The 25,309-nt window shown below is 38.3% G+C and overlaps 2 protein-coding genes across 10 annotated transcripts in view; both read right to left on the reverse strand.

Annotated features, from left to right (window-relative positions):
* Window positions 1-25,309, reverse strand: part of LOC106086741 (diacylglycerol kinase theta) — a 121,468-nt gene that overhangs the window by 78,610 nt on the left and 17,549 nt on the right. For all 9 annotated transcript variants that reach the window (XM_059364060.1, XM_059364058.1, XM_059364062.1 and 6 more), the window contains exon 2: window positions 11,750-13,198. In XM_059364060.1, coding sequence (XP_059220043.1) covers window positions 11,750-11,885 — 136 coding nt within the window. In that variant the 5' untranslated portion in view covers window positions 11,886-13,198. The remainder of the gene's footprint in view (window positions 1-11,749; window positions 13,199-25,309) is intronic.
* On the reverse strand, window positions 11,896-12,880 carry LOC131994690 (probable serine/threonine-protein kinase tsuA). The gene is made up of 5 exons (XM_059361498.1): window positions 12,847-12,880; window positions 12,505-12,689; window positions 12,390-12,427; window positions 12,159-12,319; window positions 11,896-11,966 (listed from the first exon to the last, which is right to left on the reverse strand). The coding sequence occupies exons 1-5, from the start codon at window positions 12,878-12,880 to the stop codon at window positions 11,896-11,898; spliced, it is 489 nt and encodes a 162-aa protein (XP_059217481.1).

Raw genomic sequence — 25,309 nt, forward strand, 5'->3', positions numbered from 1 at the left:
TGTTATTTATTTGTATATTTTTATATTTATAGAAAATTTTGTCAAACTTTGATGCTATTAAAATCAAAGTTTAATTTTCATTGAAAATTTTAAGGAAAATCTTGGTTTTTATGGCAACTAGCTGTACCCGGCCCGCTTTGATGTGCCTTCATTAGCACCAGGCGAAAAATACGTTTCTTACTTACTACCATATGTATCTCCCCAGAACAATTTGTTTATCTACTACCCATATAGCCATGATTGACAAATATTCCCATTTTGGGAGGTGTTTTGAGGGGGAGGCAACCTCCTATCACTTGAACTTCATTTTTCGTACCATATTCTTATTCTACGAATAATCATATTCGTACTCAACTCTCGAATACCTTAAATTGGAGTCCCATGTGGTCCCGATCAGTCCACTTTTGATTTTGGGCGGTTTTGGGCTTCGGACGTCTCCCTAGATACTCGGATCCAATTTTTAATATCATATTAATACTCTACTCTCGAATACCTTTCATTGGGGTCCCATTTTGTCCTGATCGGTTCAGGTTTTATTTTGGGCGGTACTCTTGGGGTGACGCCGATGGTACCTCAGATCCAGTCTTTGACACCATATTCGTATTCTACTCCCGAAAACCTTTCACTTGAGTTCCATATTGTCCCGATTGGTCCACTTTAAATTTTATGGTGGTTGTTTTGGGGGGTGGCTTTGGCCTTTGGACGGCTCGCTATGTACTTATATTTGAGTCCCAAAGTGTCCCGATCGGTCCACTTTTGATTTTGGGCTCTACTTTTGGGCCTGAGGCGGCCTCCTAATTACTTGGACCCAATTTTTAATACCATATTGGTATTTAACTCCCAAATACCTTTCATTTGAGTCCCATATGGTCCCAATTGGTAAATATGTCCTGATGGGAAGCTTTAGGGTATTCCCCACCCCCCGCCCTTCAGACAAGGAATAAATTTGTATGTCAGATTTGTACTTTACTTTTAAATACCTATCATTTGAAATCCATATTGCCCAAAGCGGTAAAAGCATATTTAAGCACTCAAAACATCGATTTGATCAGTCATCCGCCGTATAGTCCTGACTTGTTATCGAATGACTTATTTTTACTCCCGTACGTAAATAAAAGTCAGAGGTCAACGTTTTCGACTTCTGAAGAAGCGGTTGATGCGTTCAGAATGCATATTTTTGAGACACCTGAATTAGAGTGGCAAAAGTGCTTCGATAATTGGTTTAAACGCATGAAGGGAAATATTTTGATAAACAATAAAGCAATTTTCTATGATTTATATTTGTTTTTGTTCTCTAATCCCGAAATATAAAAGGCAACCCTCGCAGAAGGCTAACTAAACCGAGCCCTCTCCGCTGCACCTGTTTCACTCTCTAATACCTTTTTTTGAGCCCATTACTTGTACGGTAGGTAAATAAGCCCTGTTTGGGGGTGGTACGGCCCTTTAGATATTTGGCCCTGAATGTGAATATCAAATTCATGTTCTATTCCCAAATACCTTTTATTTGAGCCCCATATTGCCGTGGTCGGTAAATATTTCCGGTTTTTGGGGTGTGGCGAACCCCCAGTCTTTTGGTCCCGAAAGGGGAAGTCAATTTCGTGCTTTACTCCGAAAGACCTTTGAGAGACCATTTGAGCCACATGTCGCCATGGTCGGTAAATATGTCGGATTTGGGACATATAGATATCATATTCGTTTCTACTCTCAAACTCCTTTCATTTGAGTCCCACATTGTCATGAATAGTCTTTTTATCCATTGATCGGTCTTTGTGGGTGGGATGGCCCTCCTAGGTACACCACCTCAAATTTTCTTAGAATTTTATAGCTGTTTTGAGAGAAAATTTTATATTAATAGACAAATTAGTTTTTTTATACCCTCCACCATAGGATGGTTGTAGCTCATCGAAATATTAATCGGAGGCCTAACAAAGTACATATATTCTTGATCGTCTTGACGTTCTAAGTCGATTTAGCCATGTCCATCCGTGTGTCCGTCCATCTGTCCGTCCGTCCATCTGTCCGTCCGTCTGTCTGCCATTCCGTCTGTCTGTCCGTCTGTCGAAGGAACGCAAACTTTCGAAGGAGTAAAGCTTGGCGCCAAACAAACCAAACCGTCAAACCCTTCTTATTAGTGCAGGTCGGTTGAGATTGTAAATGGGCCAATTCGGTCCGTATTTCGGTATAGCTGCCATATAAACCGATCTCGGATCTTGACTTCTTGAGGTTCTTGAAGGCGCATTTCTTATCCGATTTGGCGTAAAGTTTAAGCGAGATGTTTTTTATGACTTCCAACAACTGTGTCAAGTCGCGGACAATCAGCGGTCTCGAGCGGATGATCTCAGTGCTCTATGCTCTTGCATAAATATTGAGTACCTATGATGCTCGATGTGACAAGGCGACTATTGACGCCCTTAAATAACTAGTGATCATCCTGTTCTCGCGGCGATTGGTCCTTTAGGCCGAAACGAGCTTGCTCCCTATATGAGCTAGATAAGGATCGCCACCTTCACATGAAAATGTGGCTACAACAACAACAGCGTGAAATTGGTAAACTACGTACACATTTATATGGAATTTATTAAAAAAAAACACACGCTGTACCCTGCAATACTACTGTAGCTGTAATGAAACGTATGGTTCGACTCCTTCTGATTCAGCCATTTCCGTCTGCCCGCATATCCTTTCTGTGCCGTTTGTGAGTTTGTTGTTGTTTTTTTTTTTTTTTTGTTAATCAAGATGTTGATCGCATTTCCTTGGCAATCATCACAAAATGTTTCACATATCACTCTTGGAAATCTCTTCAAAATTTCACCAAAATCGATTCAGATTTGCATATAATTTTGGATACAGTTTTTAAGCCAACATCACTACGACTAAATTATTCAGTTTTATATGAAAAACATATTTATTGACATGTAAATGTCTAGATATATGTCTAGATTCCCTTATCGGACTTTTATAAAATTTTTAATGTTTTCTGACTTTGAGCACTTCCATTGATGTGGTATTGAGCACGGAACATCTGTACAGTTTTGGGTTTGATCCCAGAAGCTTTGCTCCGTGTTATCGCCATGCATATATGTAGAGGTACATTTAATATTCTGTTCATCTAAAAATATTATAATTTGTGTGTATCATATTAAATAACCCTTTATACGTGCAGTACATGGTGCATGACCGTTCATATATGCGATATGAATTAAATGAATGCCCACATGAATGAATACTACATGGCGTACATTTTCAAAAATTCTCTCATACAAAAAATTGTCGAATTCAGCACGAAATGCCAAACACATCACACGGCCAAGTGTATGAATTCATACATTCTCTGCAGCCAAGAAACAAAACTGCAGCTGTTTAAATAAGCAAGTAAGGATAGGCGAATGTCGAGTGGTGCCGACTATATTATACCCTACACCTAACCTATAAGTAGAAATTGGGAGCTTTAAATAATTCTAAACCGAATTTCATAGAATTCGGTGGAGGTTTTCAAATGGGTTAATAAATAACCCGTACCTAATTTCGACCAAAATTATCATAACTACTATATGCAAATAGAGCAATGTGTATGGAAACTAAATATAGATCTGAACCGATTTTGATAAAAATTAAACAAAAACGTCAACGGTTATAAAAGAATTATATGTGCCACTTTTCGTGACAATCGGTTGACAAATGACCATATTTTTGCAAATTATTCAAAGTCGAATGAACATGTTTATGGCAGCTATAACTCAATCTTAACCAATTTCAAACAAACTCTTTAGATGTCGTGGTAGTCGTGAAAGGTGAATAAATGTGTTTACAGTGGTGGCTCCAAAAGAGAAAATCGGGCGAAAAATATGTATCGAGGAGCTTAGGTTTAAGTGGGAGTCTGCCACCAGACTCACTTAGACGTTTTCGTCCATTGTGAGACCACAGGAACAGAAGAAGGAAGATGCAAAAGCCCAATAACTTGCGAATGTTCACATCCGAAAATCAGACAAGTTCTCAAAGAAATGAGAACCTAATGTGGAACTCCTTCTGACTGCTAGTGCGGGACACACACACAGAAGGTGTTCTATAGTCTCTTCTTCTTCGATGTCCTCACAGCTTCTTCAAAAGTCGCTGCTGGCAACCTTCAGTCTGTCAGCATGTTTTCTGATTAGACAGTGACCCGTCATGACGTACACAATGGCTGAGACTTCTGTTCCAACCAATGTCAGCAAAGCGATAGACCTCTTCAAGTCTAGATTAGGTCACATAGTTTTGGAATGCTCACAGCCCCGTCTTTGTGACCATCTATAAATTCGTTGTCCTTCGGGTCTGGTTCTGAAAACTTAGCTTACATGTCGCTAGAGGTATACCCACAGATTTCAGTACCCCTGAAATGTGTAGCGTTGTTCCTAGTCCCGCAAGCTCGCCCACTTTACAATTCCCTGGGATATCTCTGTGGCACGCTACCCACAACAGGCGAGTTTTGAACTGTTCAGCCATCTCGTTGAGAGATCTGCAACAGTCCGAGGCGGTTTTTATGTTCAGAAATACGTTCTCCAGGGATTTAGTGGCTGCCTGGCTGTCGGAGAAGAAATTTATGCCAATTGTCGTAATGACATTATATCTTAGCCATTCCCCCACTTCCTTAATTGATTCGAAATTTCCAAATGCAAATTTCTCCATGAACATTCCATTAAGGCACAGGCCAAAATGTATCACATATCAATTAATGCTGTTCGATTTTTTCTGATCTCACCAGGATTCGAACCTAGGCTTTCAGCGTCGTAAGCGGACATGCTAACCTCTGCGCTACGGTGGAAATAACTATCCTTTCATAAAAAGATAGAAGTTAATAAACAACAATGAATTTGTGCGATTTAATGATTGACAAGTAAACTAGTGCTAAGTTCGGCCGGGACGAATCTTATATACCCTCTACCATGGATCGCATTTGTCAAGTTCTTTGCCCGCTCTTTTTATAGACAAACAAAGGATAATGGATAAGAATTGGTATGTCAGGTTAAAAACCGATTGCTGCCATACTTGGCTTGGATGTTAAAGACAATGGTAGATCACATTGTGCATCACATTGTGCAAAATTTCAACTTAATCGGATAAGAAATGCGCCCTAAAGGGGCTTAAGAATAAAATGGGAAGATCGGTTTGCATGGGAGCTATATCAGGTTATGGATCGATTTAGAAGAAGTCACTGTGTAAAATGTCAGCAAAATTATATGAGAATTACGCCCTTTAGAGGCTAAATAAGTAAAATCGGGAAATCGGTTTATATGGGAGCTATATCAGGTTATGGACCGATACATATAATATTTAGCACGTTTGTTAGATGTCATAGATATAGTGACTGTGCCATATTTCAGCAAAATCGGATATGAATTACGCCCTCTAGAGACTTGCGCCCTTTAGAGGCTCAATAAATAAAATCTGCAGATCGGTTTATACACCCAGAAAAATTTGTCTGCTGATATGAAATTAAAAATTTTAAATTATTGAAAAAATCTATAAAAAAATTTTGAACTACTAAACAATAATTGACGCATTGGCCACATATCTTACAAGTAAATTTGTTCTTAAGAAGCATAAATATAATAGTAGAACTGATTTCGTCTGTACTTTAAATTCGATCAAAAATTAGAAAATTGGAAAAAAAATTTACGTTATATGCCTGCAAAATTGCAAGATAAGAATTTTTTTTAAATATTTATGACAATTTTAAGCTTTTTTTACTTTTTACTATTTGAAAACAGCAGAAAATATTTGCTGTTTAAACAACAAATTACTGCTGTCCCATTTCCAGCAGACTTTCTGCAGTTGCAGCAAAATTTTTTGTTGTTTTTACTAATAAATTTCTCTGATAAAAAAAAATATTTGTGCAAAATTTCAAGCGCCTTGCTTTACTCCTTCGAAAGCTAGCGTGCTTTCCACAGACAAACAGACGGACGGACATGGCTAGATCAGATGTAAAGACAATCAAGAATATATATATATATACTTTACGTGGTCTTAGATCAATATTTCGAGGTGTTGCAAACGGAATAGCGAAGTTAGTATACCACCATCCTATCAAGGGTACAAAAATTCATACTCCTACAAATGTAGTTACATCATCATATGCACCATAAGTCCATTTTGATATTTCATCCAAAGACAATTTTACATAATAAACTGAATCCAATCTGAATTCAAATAATCGCATAAAGAGTTGCAATTAACATAACGTTTCACCTTCATTGACACATCACATGCCGCTGAGTTAACAAAGAGCCTGGAAGACAAAGCGCAGGGTCGAGATAAGGTGAGATGACGATGAACCCCCCCCAAAATTTCCATGACAATTCCCATGTAGTCGTGTAGTCTTTGTATGCAAGTGGTGTATAGAGCGACAACAAACCAACCAAGCGATTGACGTGTAGCACAATTAAATAGCTGTATGAGTGTGTGAGTGAGTGAGTACAAGTACTGGCAATTGGAACAAGTGCCTTTTTGTATAGCCGCTCAAGTGTGGCAATGACATTTTGGTGTCTCTTTGTGGCGTTGGCCAACAAGAAGTGTGAATATACTCTAATGAAAAATGAACACTGGGTTGTACAGCTATAAAGCTAAGCCAATAACAATCAATAACCATGGGTTATTGATCAATAACGAAATTATTATTGGGTAGTACATATAATCCCATAGCCAACTAGTTCTTCGTAAAATTTAAATTAATTCTGGCAAATATGCTAAAAATTGTTTTTACGTTACATTTTTATATCGGTACACCCCAATGTTTATATGCTTATACTTTTATATGTAAATACCCAATGTCCAGTATCTGAAACATAGTATTATTGCCAGTCTAAAGATAGAATAAATTAATTACAGCTTTATAAGTGATTCCAAAGCCAAAAATTTAAAAAAAAATATTTTCAAATTTTAAAAAGACGAAAAACTTGTACGAAATTATATTCACACAAAATCAAAAAGGTCAAAAAGACTTTAAGTCATCTACACCATTTCCCAATGAAGACAAAATATTTCAAAACAAATACCTATGTGTGGTAAACTCTTTAAATTAAAACAAAACTTGTGTCAAACCAACAAAATTAAAGCTTCTAGAACCGAACAAGGATGATCGAGAGACTGATTTGCGGCTTGTCAAATCGGGAAAAGTCAAATCGGGCTCAAGAAGTCAAATCGGGAGATCAGTTTATATGTGATCTATATCAGGTCATAGACCGATTCGGACCATACTTGGCATAGTTGTTGGAAGTCATAAGAAAACACCGCATGCAAAATTTCAGCCAAATCGGACAAAAATTGCGGCTTGTAAGGGCTCAAGAAATCAAATCGGGAGATCGGTTTGTATGAGAGCTATATCTAAATCTGAGCCGATATGGCCCATTTGAAATCCCTGACGACCTACATCAATATAAAGTATCTGTGCAAAATTTCAAGCGGTTAGCTTTACACGTTCGACCGCTATCGTGATTTCAACAGACGGACGGACAGACGAAGATGGTTAGATCGACTTGGAATGTCGAAACAATCCAGAATACATATACTTTACAAGGTCTTAGACGAATATTTCGAGGTGTTACAAACGGAATGACTAGATTGGTATACCCCCACCCAATGGTGGTGGATATAAAAAAATAGAGAAAATGTTTGATATACTTTTCTGTTATGGATCTAACGAATATTGTGAAACTTAAATGATAAAGTTAAGGTAATGGTTTACAGAGGACCCGCTTTGTAGATAGAAATCATTCTATATGGGGGCCTAATTTGGGATCTTCCACAGGAAACTGAACTTGAAATGCAACGTGAAGCATCACATGGAGAAGGCTCAAAGATGTTGCCACCATGCCAAAGAGCACGTGGCTTGAAATTGTGATATATTATGGTGGACCGCATTGGAGATAAAGTGTATCTCACTAAAGAGCCATATGGACAAGGAAGCTAGAGACGATTTTCGATATCAGACCCATAAACATTCAGATAAAGTATGAGTCAGCACTCGCAGCTAGGTTAGGTTAGGTTTAAGTGGCAGTCTGCCATCAGACTCACTTATACGTTTTCGTCCATTGTGATACCACAGGAACAGAAGAAGAAAGATGCCTTCTTATTCATACCGTTGAACCATCCAGATCGCTTTAAAAAGCCCAGTAAATTGCGTGTTACCGCTAAATCAGACAGGTTCTCAAAGAAATGAGAACCTAAAGTGGAACTTCTACTAACTGCTAGTGCGAGACACACACACAGAAGGTGTTCTATAGTCTCTTCTTCCTCGATGTCGCAGCTAAGAGTCTTAAGATGATGGAGGAATGAATTAAAAGTAGAAGCTGGTGTCACTATCGTCCGATAATCGATGGGATCATAGGGAGCCGAAAACAGAAGAGGTCAATGGAGGTTTCGGTGGGAAACGCGAATATCTAGAATGTAGGAGAAACTCTATCCTCTATAAGCTGTTGCTACACAGATACCTCAAATATGGGGAAAGAACTTGTATACATAGTAGATACATAGAGCAAGCTCATCTATTGCCTGACTGATCATAAGACGGTTCTTCAAACCCAATTCCGAACTGATCATGTCAACTGGTATAGTACCGAGACCTGTGATTGTTAAAGTGCCCACGGATTGTCAAATGGCTTTGTGACGATACGTCCAGGGCGGTAAAGACAATAATTGTTCTGGATTGCAAAAAAAACCGGTGAACGCTTACCCCACATTACAGCAAAAGCCGATTTACCCAGTGTGGTAAGTGGGAATGAAAGAGTAGCTGAAAATACGAGTGGGTCGGCTCCCTCTAAAACTTTACCTCTAGTTTTTATGTAAGACTAGCTAAACCGGGACCGCTCCGCTGCGCCTTCTTTTACTTTATATGGAACAAAATTTTCCTTTCAATATTTATTTTCGACAATTAAAGAGCTTTTAGTAAAATACCATACTACGAAAATAGTATATGCATATCGCTCGACTAACAGTATAACAATAAAAGTGTCTTTATCTGAATTTCATATGATCTTTATTGGAGCACGAATTCGCTCGGAGGGTTTAATGCCATTCTTAAAAGACTTTATTTCCGCCCGATATTCTCATGATGTCCGTTTTGGAGTGTTTTCGGGGGTGAGGTGGTTCCCTAGACACTTGGCACTGAAAAAAAAATCAGTATCGTGCTCTTGTCTCAAGTATTATTTATTTAAACCCCATATTGCCATTGGATTAAGTAGAGTTTATAGAATGAGGCGTCCGCCAAACACTTGGCCCCAAAATTGGTTTTCAATTTAGTTTTCTAATCTCATATACCTTTCATTTGAGCCACATATTGGCATGGTCGGCAAATGTTTACCCTTTGGGGGGTTATTTGAGGAGAGAGCGGTGCCCCAAACACATGGTCCCACATTTGGATGTTCGTATTCTACTCCCAAATAAAAGGTATTTGAGCCCCATATTGCGATGGTCAGTAAATAAATGTTGTTTGTGGTCTATTATGGGAAAGGGGTAGACCCCCAGAAAATTTGTCCCGAAAGTGGGTATCAATTTCGTGCTCTACTCCCCAACACCTTTCATTTGAGCCCCACATTGACATGGTCGGTAAATATGCCCGAATTAGGGGTGTTTTGGGGAGTGGGGTGGTCCCCCAAACACTAAGCCCTAAAAATATATCAGCATCGTGCTCTATTCTCATGTATCTATACATCATTTCTTTGAACGCCATATTAGCATTGGCCTCGAAATTAGATATCAAATTCGTTTTCTCATCGCAAATACCTTTCATTTAAACTCCTTATTGCAAAAGTCGGCAAATATGTATGCATGTATGGGCCCCATAAACTATCTAAATCGAGCTCCACTGTCTTGAAGACCTAAATTGTCTTGATAAGCAAATACGTTTTATTTGGAGGTTGTCCGACGTCCCCTAAACAGTTGGTCCCGAATGTCAAATACCTCCCATTTGAGCCCCATATTTCCATACTCGGCAAATATGACCGGTTTGGAGCAGCCACTCATTGACTTGGCCTTGAAATCATTTCGAGTTGTACTTTAAAATACCTCTTATTTGAGCCCCATATTGCAATGGTCAGCAAATACTTCCTATATAGGTGATGTAATGGGGACGGGGTGGGCCCATAAACATGTTCCCGAATATTGATATGAAATTCGTGCTATACTCCCAAAGACCTTTCATTTGAGCCCCATATTGCTATGGTCGTCCTTGGGTCGAGATGTGAAATAACGAAGTACTGCGCGAGATCCCCCATTTTATGAAGAGTGTTCTTCTTCTCCAATCTATACGACGTTGCAAATGTATGTGAGAAATCTTCTTAAATACTTCGGCAGGATGAACAGGTGACCCGATATGGTTCTCCAAGAGGACATTCCTGTATGGATGCGATAGGTTACTGGTCTACACACATAAATGGTATACTTATGAGGATGGGTCGTCACAAGTTCTCCTCCGGCGATGCACATTAAAGTGGGGATATTCTTTACGATTGTCAAAATAGTTATCTACAAAATATTAGTGTTTTTAGGGCAAAACTTCTTAGAATTTGTCTTAGGCTAACATTTGGCTGGAATTTTACGCAATAACTTCTGCAATGACCTGCCACTTGTATACCAAGTATACCCCGAATCGGCGCAAACCCGGTATAGCTTCTACATAAACCAATCTCTAAATTTAACTTGTGTCAGTATCTTTGTTCAGTTAAAGTTTAGTTTGTTTTAAACCTCAAATTGATACCCTGATACGGACTTACTCTCAACCTTTTTATTTAAGCTTTTAGTAGTTGTGACCCCAAACGGAACCAGTCTGAAGTTGGAGTCAATTTCTCTCCCATCCCACACCAAAGTGACGATATGAAACTAGGACAACACTCGTTTAATCGTAATTCGATTAATCGATTATTTGTGACATTTCAAATAATCGAACATTTTCAAATAAACAAATAATCGAATATTTTAGGACGGTTAATCGATTAAAACATATGAACTGCGTAATTTTTCTGGATTTTTTTCAATCCATTGGGCTCTACCTGGCCTAAATTATATTTTGCTCTTGTTCGAAAATAGAGTTCAAATGAATCGGATACATTTGCCCTATTTATAATTCAAATCGACATAGCGATATGAGAAATATTCGAACGATAAGATCTCAAAATATCCCAAAATATTTGATTTCGATTAATCAGTTAATCAACAACCTCTTTCGATCTTGTTCGATTATCGTTGAACCTGGATTCTCAAATAAACAATTAATCGAATAATTCAAAAATACATCATTCCACGGCTCACTTCATTTGGTTAAAACTGATTTAGTTTTACTTTATACTAAGTTCTCTTCGCAGTATGGAACCACAACACATGCCTCCCATAAGCAGGATATAACAGGTATGGGCGTGGGCTTATAATGCCTATGTTAACAGTTTCAAACACACATTATGTAGTACTACTAGTAGGATTTCACATGATACCGGCTCGGGGGTCGGACTAAAATTCATTTGGTCATTTTTTTATGTAACTAAAACAGACAGGGCTGTGGGTCTCGGCCTCTGTTTTCTATGCATATTACAATCAGCTGATTTAGTAGGGGGAAACAGCTGATTTGAATTACTCAAGCTATTATTTCGAGACAAATAATCTTTTGAGACTGAACAATGGCATACATATACACATTTCTTGTGGTTAATGCTAACATCAGCCCTTTTGGAAGGCATATCATTCACAATTCTGTACTTATGAACATCTTAAATTGAAAATCACTTACCTTCACATATATAGCCTTGTCCAATTAAACCGAACCACAATAAATCCGAGCAGTGATGGCAATATGTTGGCTTATGGAAATTCTTCTTCACGAACGTGTGTCCACCATCCGCCATTTTGCGCACAATGTTGTCCATTAAGAAATTTCTATTTGGATCGTTGTTGGTGTAGATGTTGTTGCTGTTGCTGTTCTTCGGCTGGTGTTGTTGCTGTTTCTGCTGCGATTGTCTGAGGTTCCAGTTGATATTATCGTTGCTGATGTCCTCCCACAATGAATAGTGGATGGTGTCGTTCAAGTGGAAGGATTCGTTAAATATCCACCACAAATTATAGACAAATAACAGCAGATAATAGGCAACGACGATCCGTAAACGTAGCGGACCAGCAATCCACAACGATCCACAATTCACAATGGCGTTTGTGGGAGAAGGAATCGTTGATGCCTTTTCTGGTTGCCGATGTTGATGATAGTGGTGCTGGTGTTGGTGGTGCTGATGGTGGAGGTGCTGCTGCCACTGCTTCTGCTGCTGTAGGTGTCTGATGTTTATGTCTGCCGTTTTGTAAGATTATCCTGGGGTTTACCGTTGATTTGTAATTATTATAGAACGTAACGTAATATGGGAAATCTAATGTTGCGTTACGTTACGTTTACACAATTGCGACTGTTTGGTTTTTGCAGCTGATGATGTTTCAGTTTAATAGCAATAGGTGATGTTTGACTTGTGGTTGTTGTTGTTTCTGCTGATAATGTTGTACTTGTAGTTTTTGTTCTTGCTGTTGTTGTTGTATATCAAAGGTGGGATTGGTTATATTAATTTCTGTTGTTAAATTCCTAGATACAGTTGCCCAACAACGATTCGGATGTTTCTGTTGTTGGACACGTACAGTTGTTGTTGTTGTTGTCGATTTACCACAGAATGCCGATGTTGTTGTTGCTGTTGCTGGTGGTGGTGTTATTTTGGTTGTTGTTGTTGGTGCTACTGCTCGTGCTACTACTGCAATATCCTTCAACACTAAAGCTGAAATAATGCCGTCATTAAATGACCTACGGTGTCGTCTCTTATCCGCCTTTTGTCTCAATTTCTGAACGATACGTACCGCTGGAGTTGTCATCAATGACGGCATTTTTCATGGTTTCCCTAGCGGCAACATTCAAACTTTATCCAGACATTTAAGGCTGGAACAAAAATCTCTATTTACCGTAGTTTTTAGGTTTGTTTTTCTTTCCTTTTTCTTGTTGTTCCAATTGTGTTGTTTTACTATTTTATTGTGATTGGTTGGTTGTTGTTATTCTTGTCGGTTATTATTTTTTGGTTTTTTTTTTTTTTGTAGTAGCAGGTCTAAGTTACATATTTTGTTGTTGTTGTTGTTGTTTTTTTATACATATACATATATACTAGTTACTTCTTTTGATCATTTAGTTACTCTTTTGGGCATATTTTAGTGTATTCTATATAAATTTAAGAGAGATGGTTAAAAAAAGGTTATTTTTTTCCACGGATTTCTGAGATTAGTTTATATTATCTGCTCTTTTATCACTTGTGCGAGATCTGATGCGTGTTTTACTCAAAAAATCCTCAGGTTATGTGTGTGTGTGTGCGTGCGGAGGAAAATAGCCCAGTGAACGAACAGGCTTGCAATTATTTTTGTATATGATATATTTCACTGTAAGAATTGAGATTCTCCTTCTTATGCCATTATTTGAGCAGAGAATTAAAATACCATGCGTAAATCGACAAAACCTTTTCTATTGGCATGATGATATGAGCCGAATTACTGCATACGTAATCCATTGGGCTTTCGTATCGAATGATATTTCATCTCGTTTGTGTTGGATGTTATACCACTTTTATGCAAATATTAACGCCAATTTTTTTAAGAAATTGTGATCGGTTTGATCATTCGCGTTCATAAATTTCATAATTTTATTCTACATATCAAACTTCTGTCAAAACAGCAAAAATTAAAGCTTCTCGGAACAGGACAAGAATGATTGAGAGACCGATTTAGATGGGAGCTATATCACGTTATAGACCGATTTTGGCCGTACTTGGCACAGTTGTTGGAAGTCATAACAGAACACCACATGCAAAATTTTAGCCAAATCGAAAAAAAGTTGCGGCTTATAGGGACTCAAGAAGTAAAATCGGGTGATCGGTTTATATGGGAGCTATATCAGATTTTGAGTCGATTCAAACCATACTTGTCACGCCTCTTGGATGTTTAAAACAAGTTCGACCGGCCAGAACTTTGGATACCCTCCACCTCGTATGTATATAGTTTAACCACCTTTCGTCATAATACGGAGAATAATGCACCATTTGTGAACCCAAAGCAACTATATCTAAATGTAGTGAGATCTACACCACATTCAGGAAAGCTATGTATGGGTCTAACACAACTCGTTGTACCAAGTTCAGCGGTTAAGCAATGCGTTTTTTATGGGCCTAAGAACATAAATTGAAATCTCTATATATATAAATGCTAACTGTATCAAAATATAGACCAATCTGAACCCGAAAGTCGAAGTGCCTAACACAGCCCTCTGTGTAAATTTAAGCAAAATCGTCGCAAGAACAAAAAATGGGAGATCGGCATATATGGCAGCTATATCCAAATATAGCTCGATCTTGACCATATTCGGTACGAATATCGAAGGACGTAACATAACTCATTGTACTAAATTTCAGCGAAATCGGATAAATCCACCTTTAATAGGCCTAAAACGTTAAATCGGGAGATCGGTATATATGGCAGCTATAACTAAATCTAGACCGATCTGGGCTAAATTGAACAAAGATGTCGAGGAGCATAACTCAACTCGTTATACCTAATTTCAAGGAAATCGGACAATAAATGTCAAGGGTTTAAGACCATAATTTGAGGGATCGGTCTATATGGCAGTTATATGGAAATATGGATCGATCTAAACCATGCTCGGCATGCTCTGTTTAACTTGGTGTAATATTTATCAGGTTTTAAGACGATTCAAGCTATACTTGGTACGTACGTTAAAGGTCATAGGAGAAGTCGTTGTGCACAATTTCAGCCAAGTCAAACAAGAACGGCGCCCTCTAGGGGCTCAAGAAGTATAATCGGGAGATCGATTTATCTGCGAGCAATGTCAGGTTATGAACGGTTTCAAGCCAAACTTCGCACGTGTGTTAGAGTTCATAGCAAAAATCACTGTTTCAGCCAAATCGGATAAGACTTACGCCCTCTAGAAGCTCAAAAGTAAAATCGGAAGATCGGTTTATATGGGAGCATCTGTTAAACGTCATAGGAAACGTCAAAGTACAAAACTTCAGCCAAACCGGATGCGACTTGCGCTGTCTAGAGGCTCAAGAACTATAATCAGGAGATCGGTTTACATAGCACCATTATCAAAACGTGGACCGATTTTGCCCATTTACAATTCCAACCGACCTGCGCCTATAGGAAGTATTCGTGCAAAATTTCAAGCTAGGAGAAAGTTAGCGTAATTTCAACAAACAGATAGACGAACGGACATGACTAAATCGGAATGACGAAATTAGTATATCCCCTAGGATGGAGGATATATCTTTCTTAAGCTAAGAAAAATAATTTTCTTTGGATGTGCTGAAATTCATTCTTGCACTGTACACCCTTTTAATATTTTTCCAATAATACACCGTTGCCCAGGTTTGGTTCCTTAGTCCAAAAAATCATCTGAGTTTGATTGGTTATAAATACAAATGCTTAGTTAAACCACACACCAAGTCGAACCAGGTAACATAGGGTATGAGATCGCCAGTAATATTTTTGGATGGCTTTAACTTTACAAAGCCCAGGTGAACTCGATTCTGGACTCTGACATTCCCACAGAATAACCTGGGGTAGCAGACTTTGACACCCTTTAAATGTAGTTTGCCGCTAAATAATAGATCTTAAATTAAAACAAGAACAAGTAAAAACGTAGAGGGCCATCGCAGCGCAGAGGTCAGCATGTCCGCCTATTACACTGAACGCCTGGGTTCGAATTCTGACGAGACCATTAGAAAAATTTACAGCAGTGTTTTTCCCCTCCTAATGCTGGCAACATTTGTGAGGTGCTATGCCATGTAAAACTTCTCTCCAAAGAGATGTCGCACTGCGGCACGCCCTTCGGACTCGGTTGTAAAAAGGAGGCCCCTTATCATTGAGCTTAAAACTTGAATCGGACTGCACTCAATGATATGTGAGAAGTTTGACCCAGTTCCTTAGAGGAATGTTCATGGGCAAAATTTGCATTTTCAAAAACGCACTAAGATCGTCAGGATTTAGCTAGAACTTACTATACTTACATTACGTGCAAAAATTCGGTCGGGGCCCAATATGTCAAATCGGGTGGTCGGTTTACTACTTGGCACGGTTATTGGAAGTCGTACCAGAACACTGCTATGCTCTGTTACGGGAAAAAATAAGTGTAAAAAAAACCGCAGCCAGTACTGAATATCGCGACTCCGCCTCGCTGCTCAAACACCTAGTTTGTGGAGATAAGCGAATATATTTTAATATGCTTCCAGAAAATGACACTTATATTGGAAACAAGCGAGGCCTTTACGAGTCAATAACAACAACAATAACAAATGAGCGGCCAACTGCAACAATAAAAGATGTGAACGGATCGAAATTAACAATGTCAGAACAGCAATAATAGCGATGGCTAGGATTTTCCAGCTCCGAATGACCAACAACCGAGAACATAAGCTCCGACCCTCTTATTCCCCCGAAACCCAAGCAGGTATATATCTACAGCCCCACCATCCTGTGAAGAAATTGAGGCAATTCTGGTCTCACTCAAAAACGGCATTTTCGCTCTGACTACAAACCAAACGAACTGTTGCGGCATGGAGCACAACCCATAGCTCAAGCGTTCACCCCAATAATCAGACAGGCCTGGGATACAAATGCTGTCCCATCGAAATGGAAGAGTGACCTCATCCAGTATAAAAACATGATGGGGATAACATTGCTAAAGGCAATAAATAGATTTATGGCAAGTCTTCTTCTGCAGCATATTACGCCTGCACTTGATAGAGTTTTGAGGAAGGAACAGGCAGGTTTTCGCCACGACGTTCTTGTGTCGACCACATTAACTCCCTGCGTATAATTATTGAACAGTCAGCACTACTTAATACACACCCATAACTTTTATTCATCGACTTCAAGCGTGCTTTTAATCCACTCTCGCGAAGCTCTATGTGGAGCACGCTGTTAAATAAGGGCATCCCAGAAAAGATTGTGACGCTAATTTGGAAGCTGTATAGGAATGCTGAAGTTACAGTCCGTATCCATGGGAATGAGAGCCGTCCTTTCAAGATCAATAAAGGAGTGAAGCAGAGGTGCATCTTATCGCCGACGTTATTTTTAAGTTTACTTGATTCCGTCTTAGAGGCCACAAATTCTGAGGTACCCCATGGTATTCGCTGGGGTATAAACGACTTCCTCGGAGACATCGACTATGTGGATGATATATGCCTTTTTGTGCATTGCTTTGAGAACATCGAGGCAAAATTGGAACGCTTGAATGAAAACGGAGCCGAAGTAAATCTGAAAATCAACATCGCTAAGACCAAATTGATGAGGATAGGAACCAGAAATCTGACACCACTCACTATAAACGTCCATGTTATTGAAGACGTTGACAACTTTTCCTATCTTGGCAGCAAAATTACTAAGGACGGTGGATCAGAAGCAGACATCCGCGAACGTATCAACAAGGCTAGAAGTGAATTTCTTAAACTCAGCGCAAAGTTTGGAGATGCAGTGACATCTCATATAATACAAAAGGCAAAATTATCAACAGTAGTGTGAAATCTGTTTTATGTGGCTGTACAACTAGAAGAGTAGTGACACAAGCGATTTCCCGCAAAATCAAAATTTTTAGAAATCGCTACCTACGACAAATACTTCCAATTTGCAATCCAAATTTCATTTCAAATGAAGAATTGCAAATAATAACAAACACTACTCCTGCTGATGTAGCAATCCGGAAGAGAAAATGGATTTGTTTGGATCATATCCTACGCCTACCTGGCGATGGTATAGCAAAAAATGTCCTAAACTGGAATCCGCAACGACAACGAAAGAGTGGATGCCCGCGAAACACACGGACCCGCTGTACGAAATTATAGTTAGAACCAACCCATGCATAGTGGAATCAAGCCAAGGCTTTGGCCAACGATTGAGTTGGATGGAGAGAGCTTGTTGATGCTCTCTCTTCACACTGAACTATTTACTAATGGTTTTTTTTAAATATATTTAATATACTCCAATTGTAAATAAAGGACATATGTATGTATAAATAGAATTTTTTGTTTTTTTTTAATAAATTCTCCATGAATAATTTTGTTAAAATTGTATATTTACATACAATTTTAGCAAAAACATTTTTAACAAATTTTTTTTCAATAGGAAATATTGCAGAATTTTTAAGACTGTAACTCCTTAATACATTTTCTTTCACTCTTTCTTCTTTAAATTTTTTGCATTAGAATTCCCTTTTTCAATATTTACGAATTATTTGAAATTCATGTTACTTGTCCATTTATAAACGTACCACCATACCCCCATCTTCATTTAAAATATAAAATAAAATGAACTTCAAAAAAGTTGATATTTTTCTAAATACCAGCAGCAGCAACAAAAATATCAATAAGACAAGAAGAACAAGAAGAGTAGCACTAAGAATACAACAATACACAACCACGACATGACATGTGCAAGAAAAATAGTACAATTCTTCATCATCATCAGACTACGTTCATTCGATCAAAAAAAAAAACAGGTGGTGTATTTGAGGCGTTCGGTAAGGGAGGGGAGCATCCACAAACATACCATCACACACACACACACTCATGCATAGATGGGCAAAATGAATTGTACACTTGGGAAGTTGTGTGTTTGCTGTGGGCCTTTTTTGCTTAATGGGTGGTGGTGGTGGGTGGGGAATGGGGAGATTTATAGCATGATACACTTTTTTACGAGTGATGGATGGAAAGTGTTGTACTCATCCTAGAGAACATGTACTTCAACTATAACGTATGGATGGATGGCTATGGGACTTCGACGACGACGACGGCGACGACGATATTGTATGCAGACACACACAAACACACCAACATCTACAAGCACACCCAAAGACTTTTTTGAGAAAAATCACTCGCACATACACACACACCCAGCCACGAAACACTTTCAAATGTGAATAAATTGTAATGTATAGAAAAATGCCATAAAAAATTGTGCTGCTTTTCACCAAATGTGTTTCCATACAGAAAGTGAGAGTGATAAAATGTGGGAAATAATACTCTGGCTCCATACACAAACACACACAATGTACATACTCTCACTCAAACGGCATTTATATACAGGCTCTCCACTAGGCGAAGCTCTCCTGTTATTTTTCTTTTGCCTTCTCTTCCCCAAAAAACCAAATAAATTGGAGTAAACAACAACAGAGGCAATTATTATATTCTATGTTTACATACGAGAAATATCCCTTTTTCGCTCTCCTCCACTGAGAGAGAGAGAGAGAGTAAAGAACACAAATAAACCAGCTTTGATAACAGTAATATGCCAGAGAGGGATTTTTTTTTGCCATGAGAATAAAACCTAAAAAAAAACACAAAACACACACAGAGTTGGATTTATGCCTTTCAATGTATAAGGAATAGCAACAGAGTGTAGAGAGGAAATATGTTCTGCTTCTTCTTCTTTGCTGAAATTCTTTGTATGTCTGTTTGTAAAACGAAGTGAATAAAGTCATCATCATTATGGGCACAAATAATTTTCGTTTTTACAGACTTTAAGTCAACAGGCTACACAAAGAAGTTTGCTTTTTAATTTTCTTTTATTATTTTGCCATTTTTCTTTTTTGATTCTTCTTTTTTTAGCAAATATTCTTTAAAAACATTTTCTTTTTCACTTCATTAACCAAAAGAAAATTTTTTCTTTCATATCTACACAACAGTTCTAACTATCCCTCTGGACGACACTTTCATACTCACTCTCAACACACAAGAATAACACTTGCTCGCTCTCCTTCTCACCACTCACTTTCAAAACTCACTTTACATACTCTGGGATTTTTTTTTTCGTTCGGTTCGTTCATCATTCCCTCAGAGAATTGTGTTGTTCGAGCATGCTCAGTTGTCATATTTTCCGTTTACTTCATTTAACTCGCAAATTATCTCTATTCCCTAAACTCATACAAGTGTTAATTCACTGTACACACGAAAAAGAAGAAAGTAGAAGCAAATTAGTAGGAATTTTTCATGAATATTTTTTGCAAAAACAAGTTTTTCCTTAGCTTCTTTTTGGGAAAAATTTATCATTTTAAATGAAATGCATTTTAGGCAGAAATATCAAATCATGGTAAAAATAATACAGATATGCATTACTAATTGTTTGGGGGCGAGGTGGGGTGGGTTGAGTAGAATTTTTTTAAGAACTTTAGTTTGTTTGAAAAAATGTAACTAAAGCAAAAAATATTTCTAGCTTTAAGGATTTTTGTTAATATTTCTTTAGAATCATGTTTTTACTCCAGTTTCTACAAACTCTCTGGTCATGGAAACATAAAAAAAAATTTCAAAATTTTACAAGGGCGTGCTACAAAACTGACACACTGTGGGACAAGTGTCTCAAGTCTAAGGCTGGTGAAATGTCTGAAGGACATTACCAATGGTCTATGTGAATGACAAATCCTTGTTTCTTGGTCCGACTAGGCAGATCTATGTATAACATCTATAAAAACATTCACCTCTATCAATACTGTCCTAGCAAATTTTAGCTGAAACTAAGAAGTTAAACATGAATCACGCAGCTTTACTATACCAATACAACTAAGGAAACCAAAAAAAATCAAGCGGAATTGGAAGTCTTCTCCTGTAAAAATAGTTAAAATATCACATCAAATTGGGTCGGTTGCAACCATAGAAGCAGAAAACGGAAGTAAGGTATTTATAAGAGGGTTCAAACCAAGATTGTGGCTGATGCAGCAATAAAGGAGCATGTAGGAAGAAAAGTGTCTAAATCAGGGATCGGAGCAGGCGAAATGTTGCCGGAGCAGGAACGTCATTTTTAGAACCCGTAGCCGAGCGGTTTTCAGTCTCAAAATCCTCTCCGCTCTGACAAAATAAAAACCTTTTAAATAAACATTTTTATACCCACCACCATAGGATAGGGGTATACTAATCTAGTCATTCCGTTTGTAATCCCTCGAAATATTGATCTGGGACCCCATAAAGTGTATATATTCTGGATCCTCACAACATTCTGAGTCGGTCGAACACGTGAAGCTAGTCACTTGAAATTTTGTACAGATACTTAATATTGATGTAGGTCGTTGGGGATTGAAAATGGGCAATATCGGTTCAGATTTAGATATAGCCCCCATATAAACCGATTTCCCGATTTGACTTCTTGAGCCCCTGGAAGCCGCAATTTTTGTCCGATTTGGCTGAAATTTGGCATGTGGTGTTCTGTTATGACTTTCAACAACTGTGTCAAGTACGGTCCAAATCCGTCTATAACCGGATATAACTCCCATATAAACCGATCTCCCGATTTGACTTTTTGAGTCCTTACAAGCCGCAATTTTAGCAGAATCTATGCAGAATCTAGCAGAATCTATGTTGGTGGATTCCCAAGATTCGGCCCAGCCGAACTTAGCACGCTTTTACTTGTTTTGGTTAAAGAACATGTTATTTTGGTGAATTGAATCAAAAATTTTATATTATAAAATTAACACGAGATAACTTAAGATTAAACTTTTGTAAAATAGTTAGCGACATAATGTTAGAGAACCGATTTCGTCTTAAAGTCAAAACAAGTAAAAACGAGCTAGGTTCATTCGGGCCGAATCTTGTATTGTATACCAACCGCCATTGATCAGATTTGTCAAGATCTTGGCATGGTTTCTCTTTATAGGCAGAAACTAAAAATGATCAAACAACAAAATGCATGGATTTTTATACCCGTCACCATAGGATTAGGGGGTATACATATTAATTTAATTATACCGTTTGCAACACATCGAAATATCCATTTCCGACCCTACAAAGTATATATCCTGGATCATCGTAAAATTCTGAGACGATTTAAAGATGGCCTTGTGTCTGTTCGTTCGTCTGTTGTTATCGGCATTCAAAAATTGAGATATTGTGCTAAAGTTTGGAGCAGATTCGTATTTTGTCTATACGCAGGTTATGTTTTTGACTCAGCAAAATCGAACTATATAAAGCTGCCATGTAGACCGAACTCCCGGTTTGTGGTCTTAAGCTCAAGAAAGCCCCTTTTATTGTCCGATTACACCGAAATTTGAGACCCCGAGTTGAGCTAGGTCCATCGATAACTGAAAGGTATATGGTCCATATCGGGCCATAATTAGATATCGCTGGCATATAGACCAATCTACCGATTTAGGTTCTTAAGCCCATAGCAGGCGCGCATACCACCCGATTATATTGAAATTTGGAACTGTGGACATACCGAAAGAGTCTGGTCCAGATGGCATTGTTTTTAGAAATAATTGGCTTATAGACCAATTTGTCTATTAATGGTCTTAAGCCCATTTATTACCCGGTTTCGATACAATTTGGAACAGTTAGTTTTATTATGACCGTCAGTATGCAAATCGAATATGGTCCAGTTCGGCACATGTTGTGATGAATCTAGGTTTTAAGCCCCGTTTGTTACCCGATTTCGCTGAAATTTGAAACAGTGAGTTGCAATAGGCCTCTCATTGTCCGAACTGAACAGTCCAGATCGGACAAAATTTGGATATAGTTTCCTTATAGCCCGATATACCGAATCAGAATCTAAATTTCATAAAAAGCCATATTTTCGCATTTTGCTGAAATTTAGAACAGTATGTTGGTTGCCCAAAAAGTAGTTGCGGATTTTTTAAAAGAAAGTAAATGCATTTTTAATAAAACTAAGAATGAACTTTAATCAAATATACTTTTTTTACACTTTTTTTCTAAAGCAAGTTAAAATTAACAGCTGATAACTGACAGAAGAAAGAATGCAATTACAGAGTCACAAGCTGTGAAAAAATTTGTCAACGCCGACTATATGAAAAATCCGCAATTACTTTTTGGGCAACCCAATATATAAAATTCAATTTGTGTTTGTTTGTTTGTCGGTTTGTTTGTTTGTTCCGTATAGACTCAAAAACGGCTGAACCGAATACCTTGAAATTTTGACAGATTGTGTGGGTTGGTCTGGAAGGAAACGTAGGCTGTATAATTTTTAGATATCGGGAGGGGGCCGGACCCTCCCCCTTATACTACAAGGTATTCAAGAGTAGAGTACGAGTTTCATAATAAAAGTTTGGTCCCAGTACCTGGGGGGCCGCCCCAGCCCCAAAACCCCTTAAAATAGGTTTATTTGACAATCATGACAATATGGGACTCAAATGAAAGATATTCGGGAGTAGATTACGAATTTGTAATTTATTGATAACGGAAGGGGGCGGACCCTCCAACGTTACCCCCAAAACACCACCCAAAATCAAAAGTGGACCGATAAGGACAATATGGGTATCAAATGAAAAGTATGCGGGAGAAGATTACGAATCTGGCATACAAATTCACTTCTAACACATCAATGAGTGCTTTCCGCTTCAGTCTACTGAACATGGGACAGCAGTAATTTTTTGCTAAACAACATTTTTTTGCTGTTTTCGAATGTTAAAAAATTAAAAAAAAAAAAAACAAAAATGTATCGCGAAAAAAAATACAGCAAATTATCAGCTTTTCAAATCTTTGAAAAAATTTAAAATTGTTGGAGAAAATTAACAAATAAAATGACCAGCCTCTGCGAAAATTCCAAAAAAAATGTAGTCGAACATTGTAAAAACCTTCCCACACCTCAAAGCATGTTTTTTGTATGGGGTTTCCAGCACTTTCCAGTAAATAAATAAATTAAAAATTTTGAAAATCGGGCCATAAATGCGCTTTTGGCAACTTTGAAGGCCCACCAATGGGCCCCGGCACCTTCTAGGACACTGAAATTTCGCACAACAACTGCTTAAATTCAGCTATAATCATCTGAAATTTCGTGATGATATATTGGGTTGCCCAAAAAGTAATTGCGGATTTTTCATATAGTCGGCGTTGACAAATTTTTTCACAGCTTGTGACTCTGTAATTGCATTCTTTCTTCTTTCAGTTATCAGCTGTTACTTTTAGCTTGCTTTAGGAAAAAAGTGTAAAAAAAGTATATTTGATTAAAGTTCATTCTAAGTTTTATTAAAAATGCATTTACTTTCTTTTAAAAAATCCTCAATTACTTTTTGGGCAACCCAATATTTATTCGTTCAAAAATGGCTGTCTTATTTCCACTCATTTTCTTTCCCATCCCACCGTTTGTCTCCCCGAAAGTCTTCGCGTTAACCAAGGTTACTTATGTCTGCCCTTTTATTCCCCCTTACTCCGCTATAGCCATCCTCAGAGAAGATCTGTTGCACTGTAAGACTGTTCGTGACCTTACCGTCCAGGTTATTACACCCCTGATGGGCAGTTTACTGTCCATAAAGACCACCTCAAGCATTCAGTGATCGCCTGGATCACCACTTGCAGGGACCTATTGTGATCAGGCAGTTGGAAACAGATCTTAGACCCAGAGTCCTCAATGTAGACCCCCAAGCCCTCTCCGTCCTTGCAGCCCTGATAGCCGGTTTACTGTCCGTAAAGATGGTTACACTCGACGTTAACACTATACCACCTCACACATTCCGTGATCACCCGATTCACTGCATGCAGGGCCTTATTACGATCAGGCAGTCGGAAACATATGGCAGTGGCTAAGTCCAATCTTTGATTCATCTGTGTAGCCCGAACTTCCAGATGGTAAAACCAGATATCCGTCAATCCAATTATGTGCAGCTGGCCGCAGTGTTTTGCACTCGACCTCATGTGTCGTCTCAGGTATCAGATCCGAAACCTCTTCCATTTCATCCAAGTTTCTTGTAGCCCCCCCTACTCCTATACTAACTACTAAATTTCCCATGAACATTCCATTATAGAATGAGACCAATAAAGTTTAAGCTCAATGATAAGTGGCCGCTTTTTTATGCCAAGTCTGAATACCACAAATGTAGCCAGCATTAGTAAGAGAATAGCCACCGTTGAACATTTTTCTGATGGGATTTGAACCCAGGCGTCATAGGCGAACTCTGTCTTTTCTCCCATCACCTTAATCTGTATGCCTACGGGTCAACTATCTAGAATAGTCTCCATTGTCCTAGTGGGGCTGGTCCTCATCGCCCCAACAACAACATGTTCTCTGAACCTGTTGTATTATCCTTACGTTGCACATTTCTCCATCGCAGTCCACCACCAACTACTGAGACGTAAGTAAGTATTGATCAAATCACGCTTCAGTTGAGTCAGTGAACTATCCTTGGATTCAGGTCCGTTTTCTACCCTATGGCCCGTCTAAATAGTGTCCAACATCTATAAGCCTTCTGGGTACCATCCTGCATGTGACATTTTCAATTCGATTCCCTATGCAATCGAAAATCCTAAGTCGAATATCGAAAACGATTTGTTGA

This window comes from Stomoxys calcitrans, chromosome 2, assembly GCF_963082655.1.
Source record: "Stomoxys calcitrans chromosome 2, idStoCalc2.1, whole genome shotgun sequence".
Lineage (NCBI taxonomy): Eukaryota > Metazoa > Arthropoda > Insecta > Diptera > Muscidae > Stomoxys > Stomoxys calcitrans.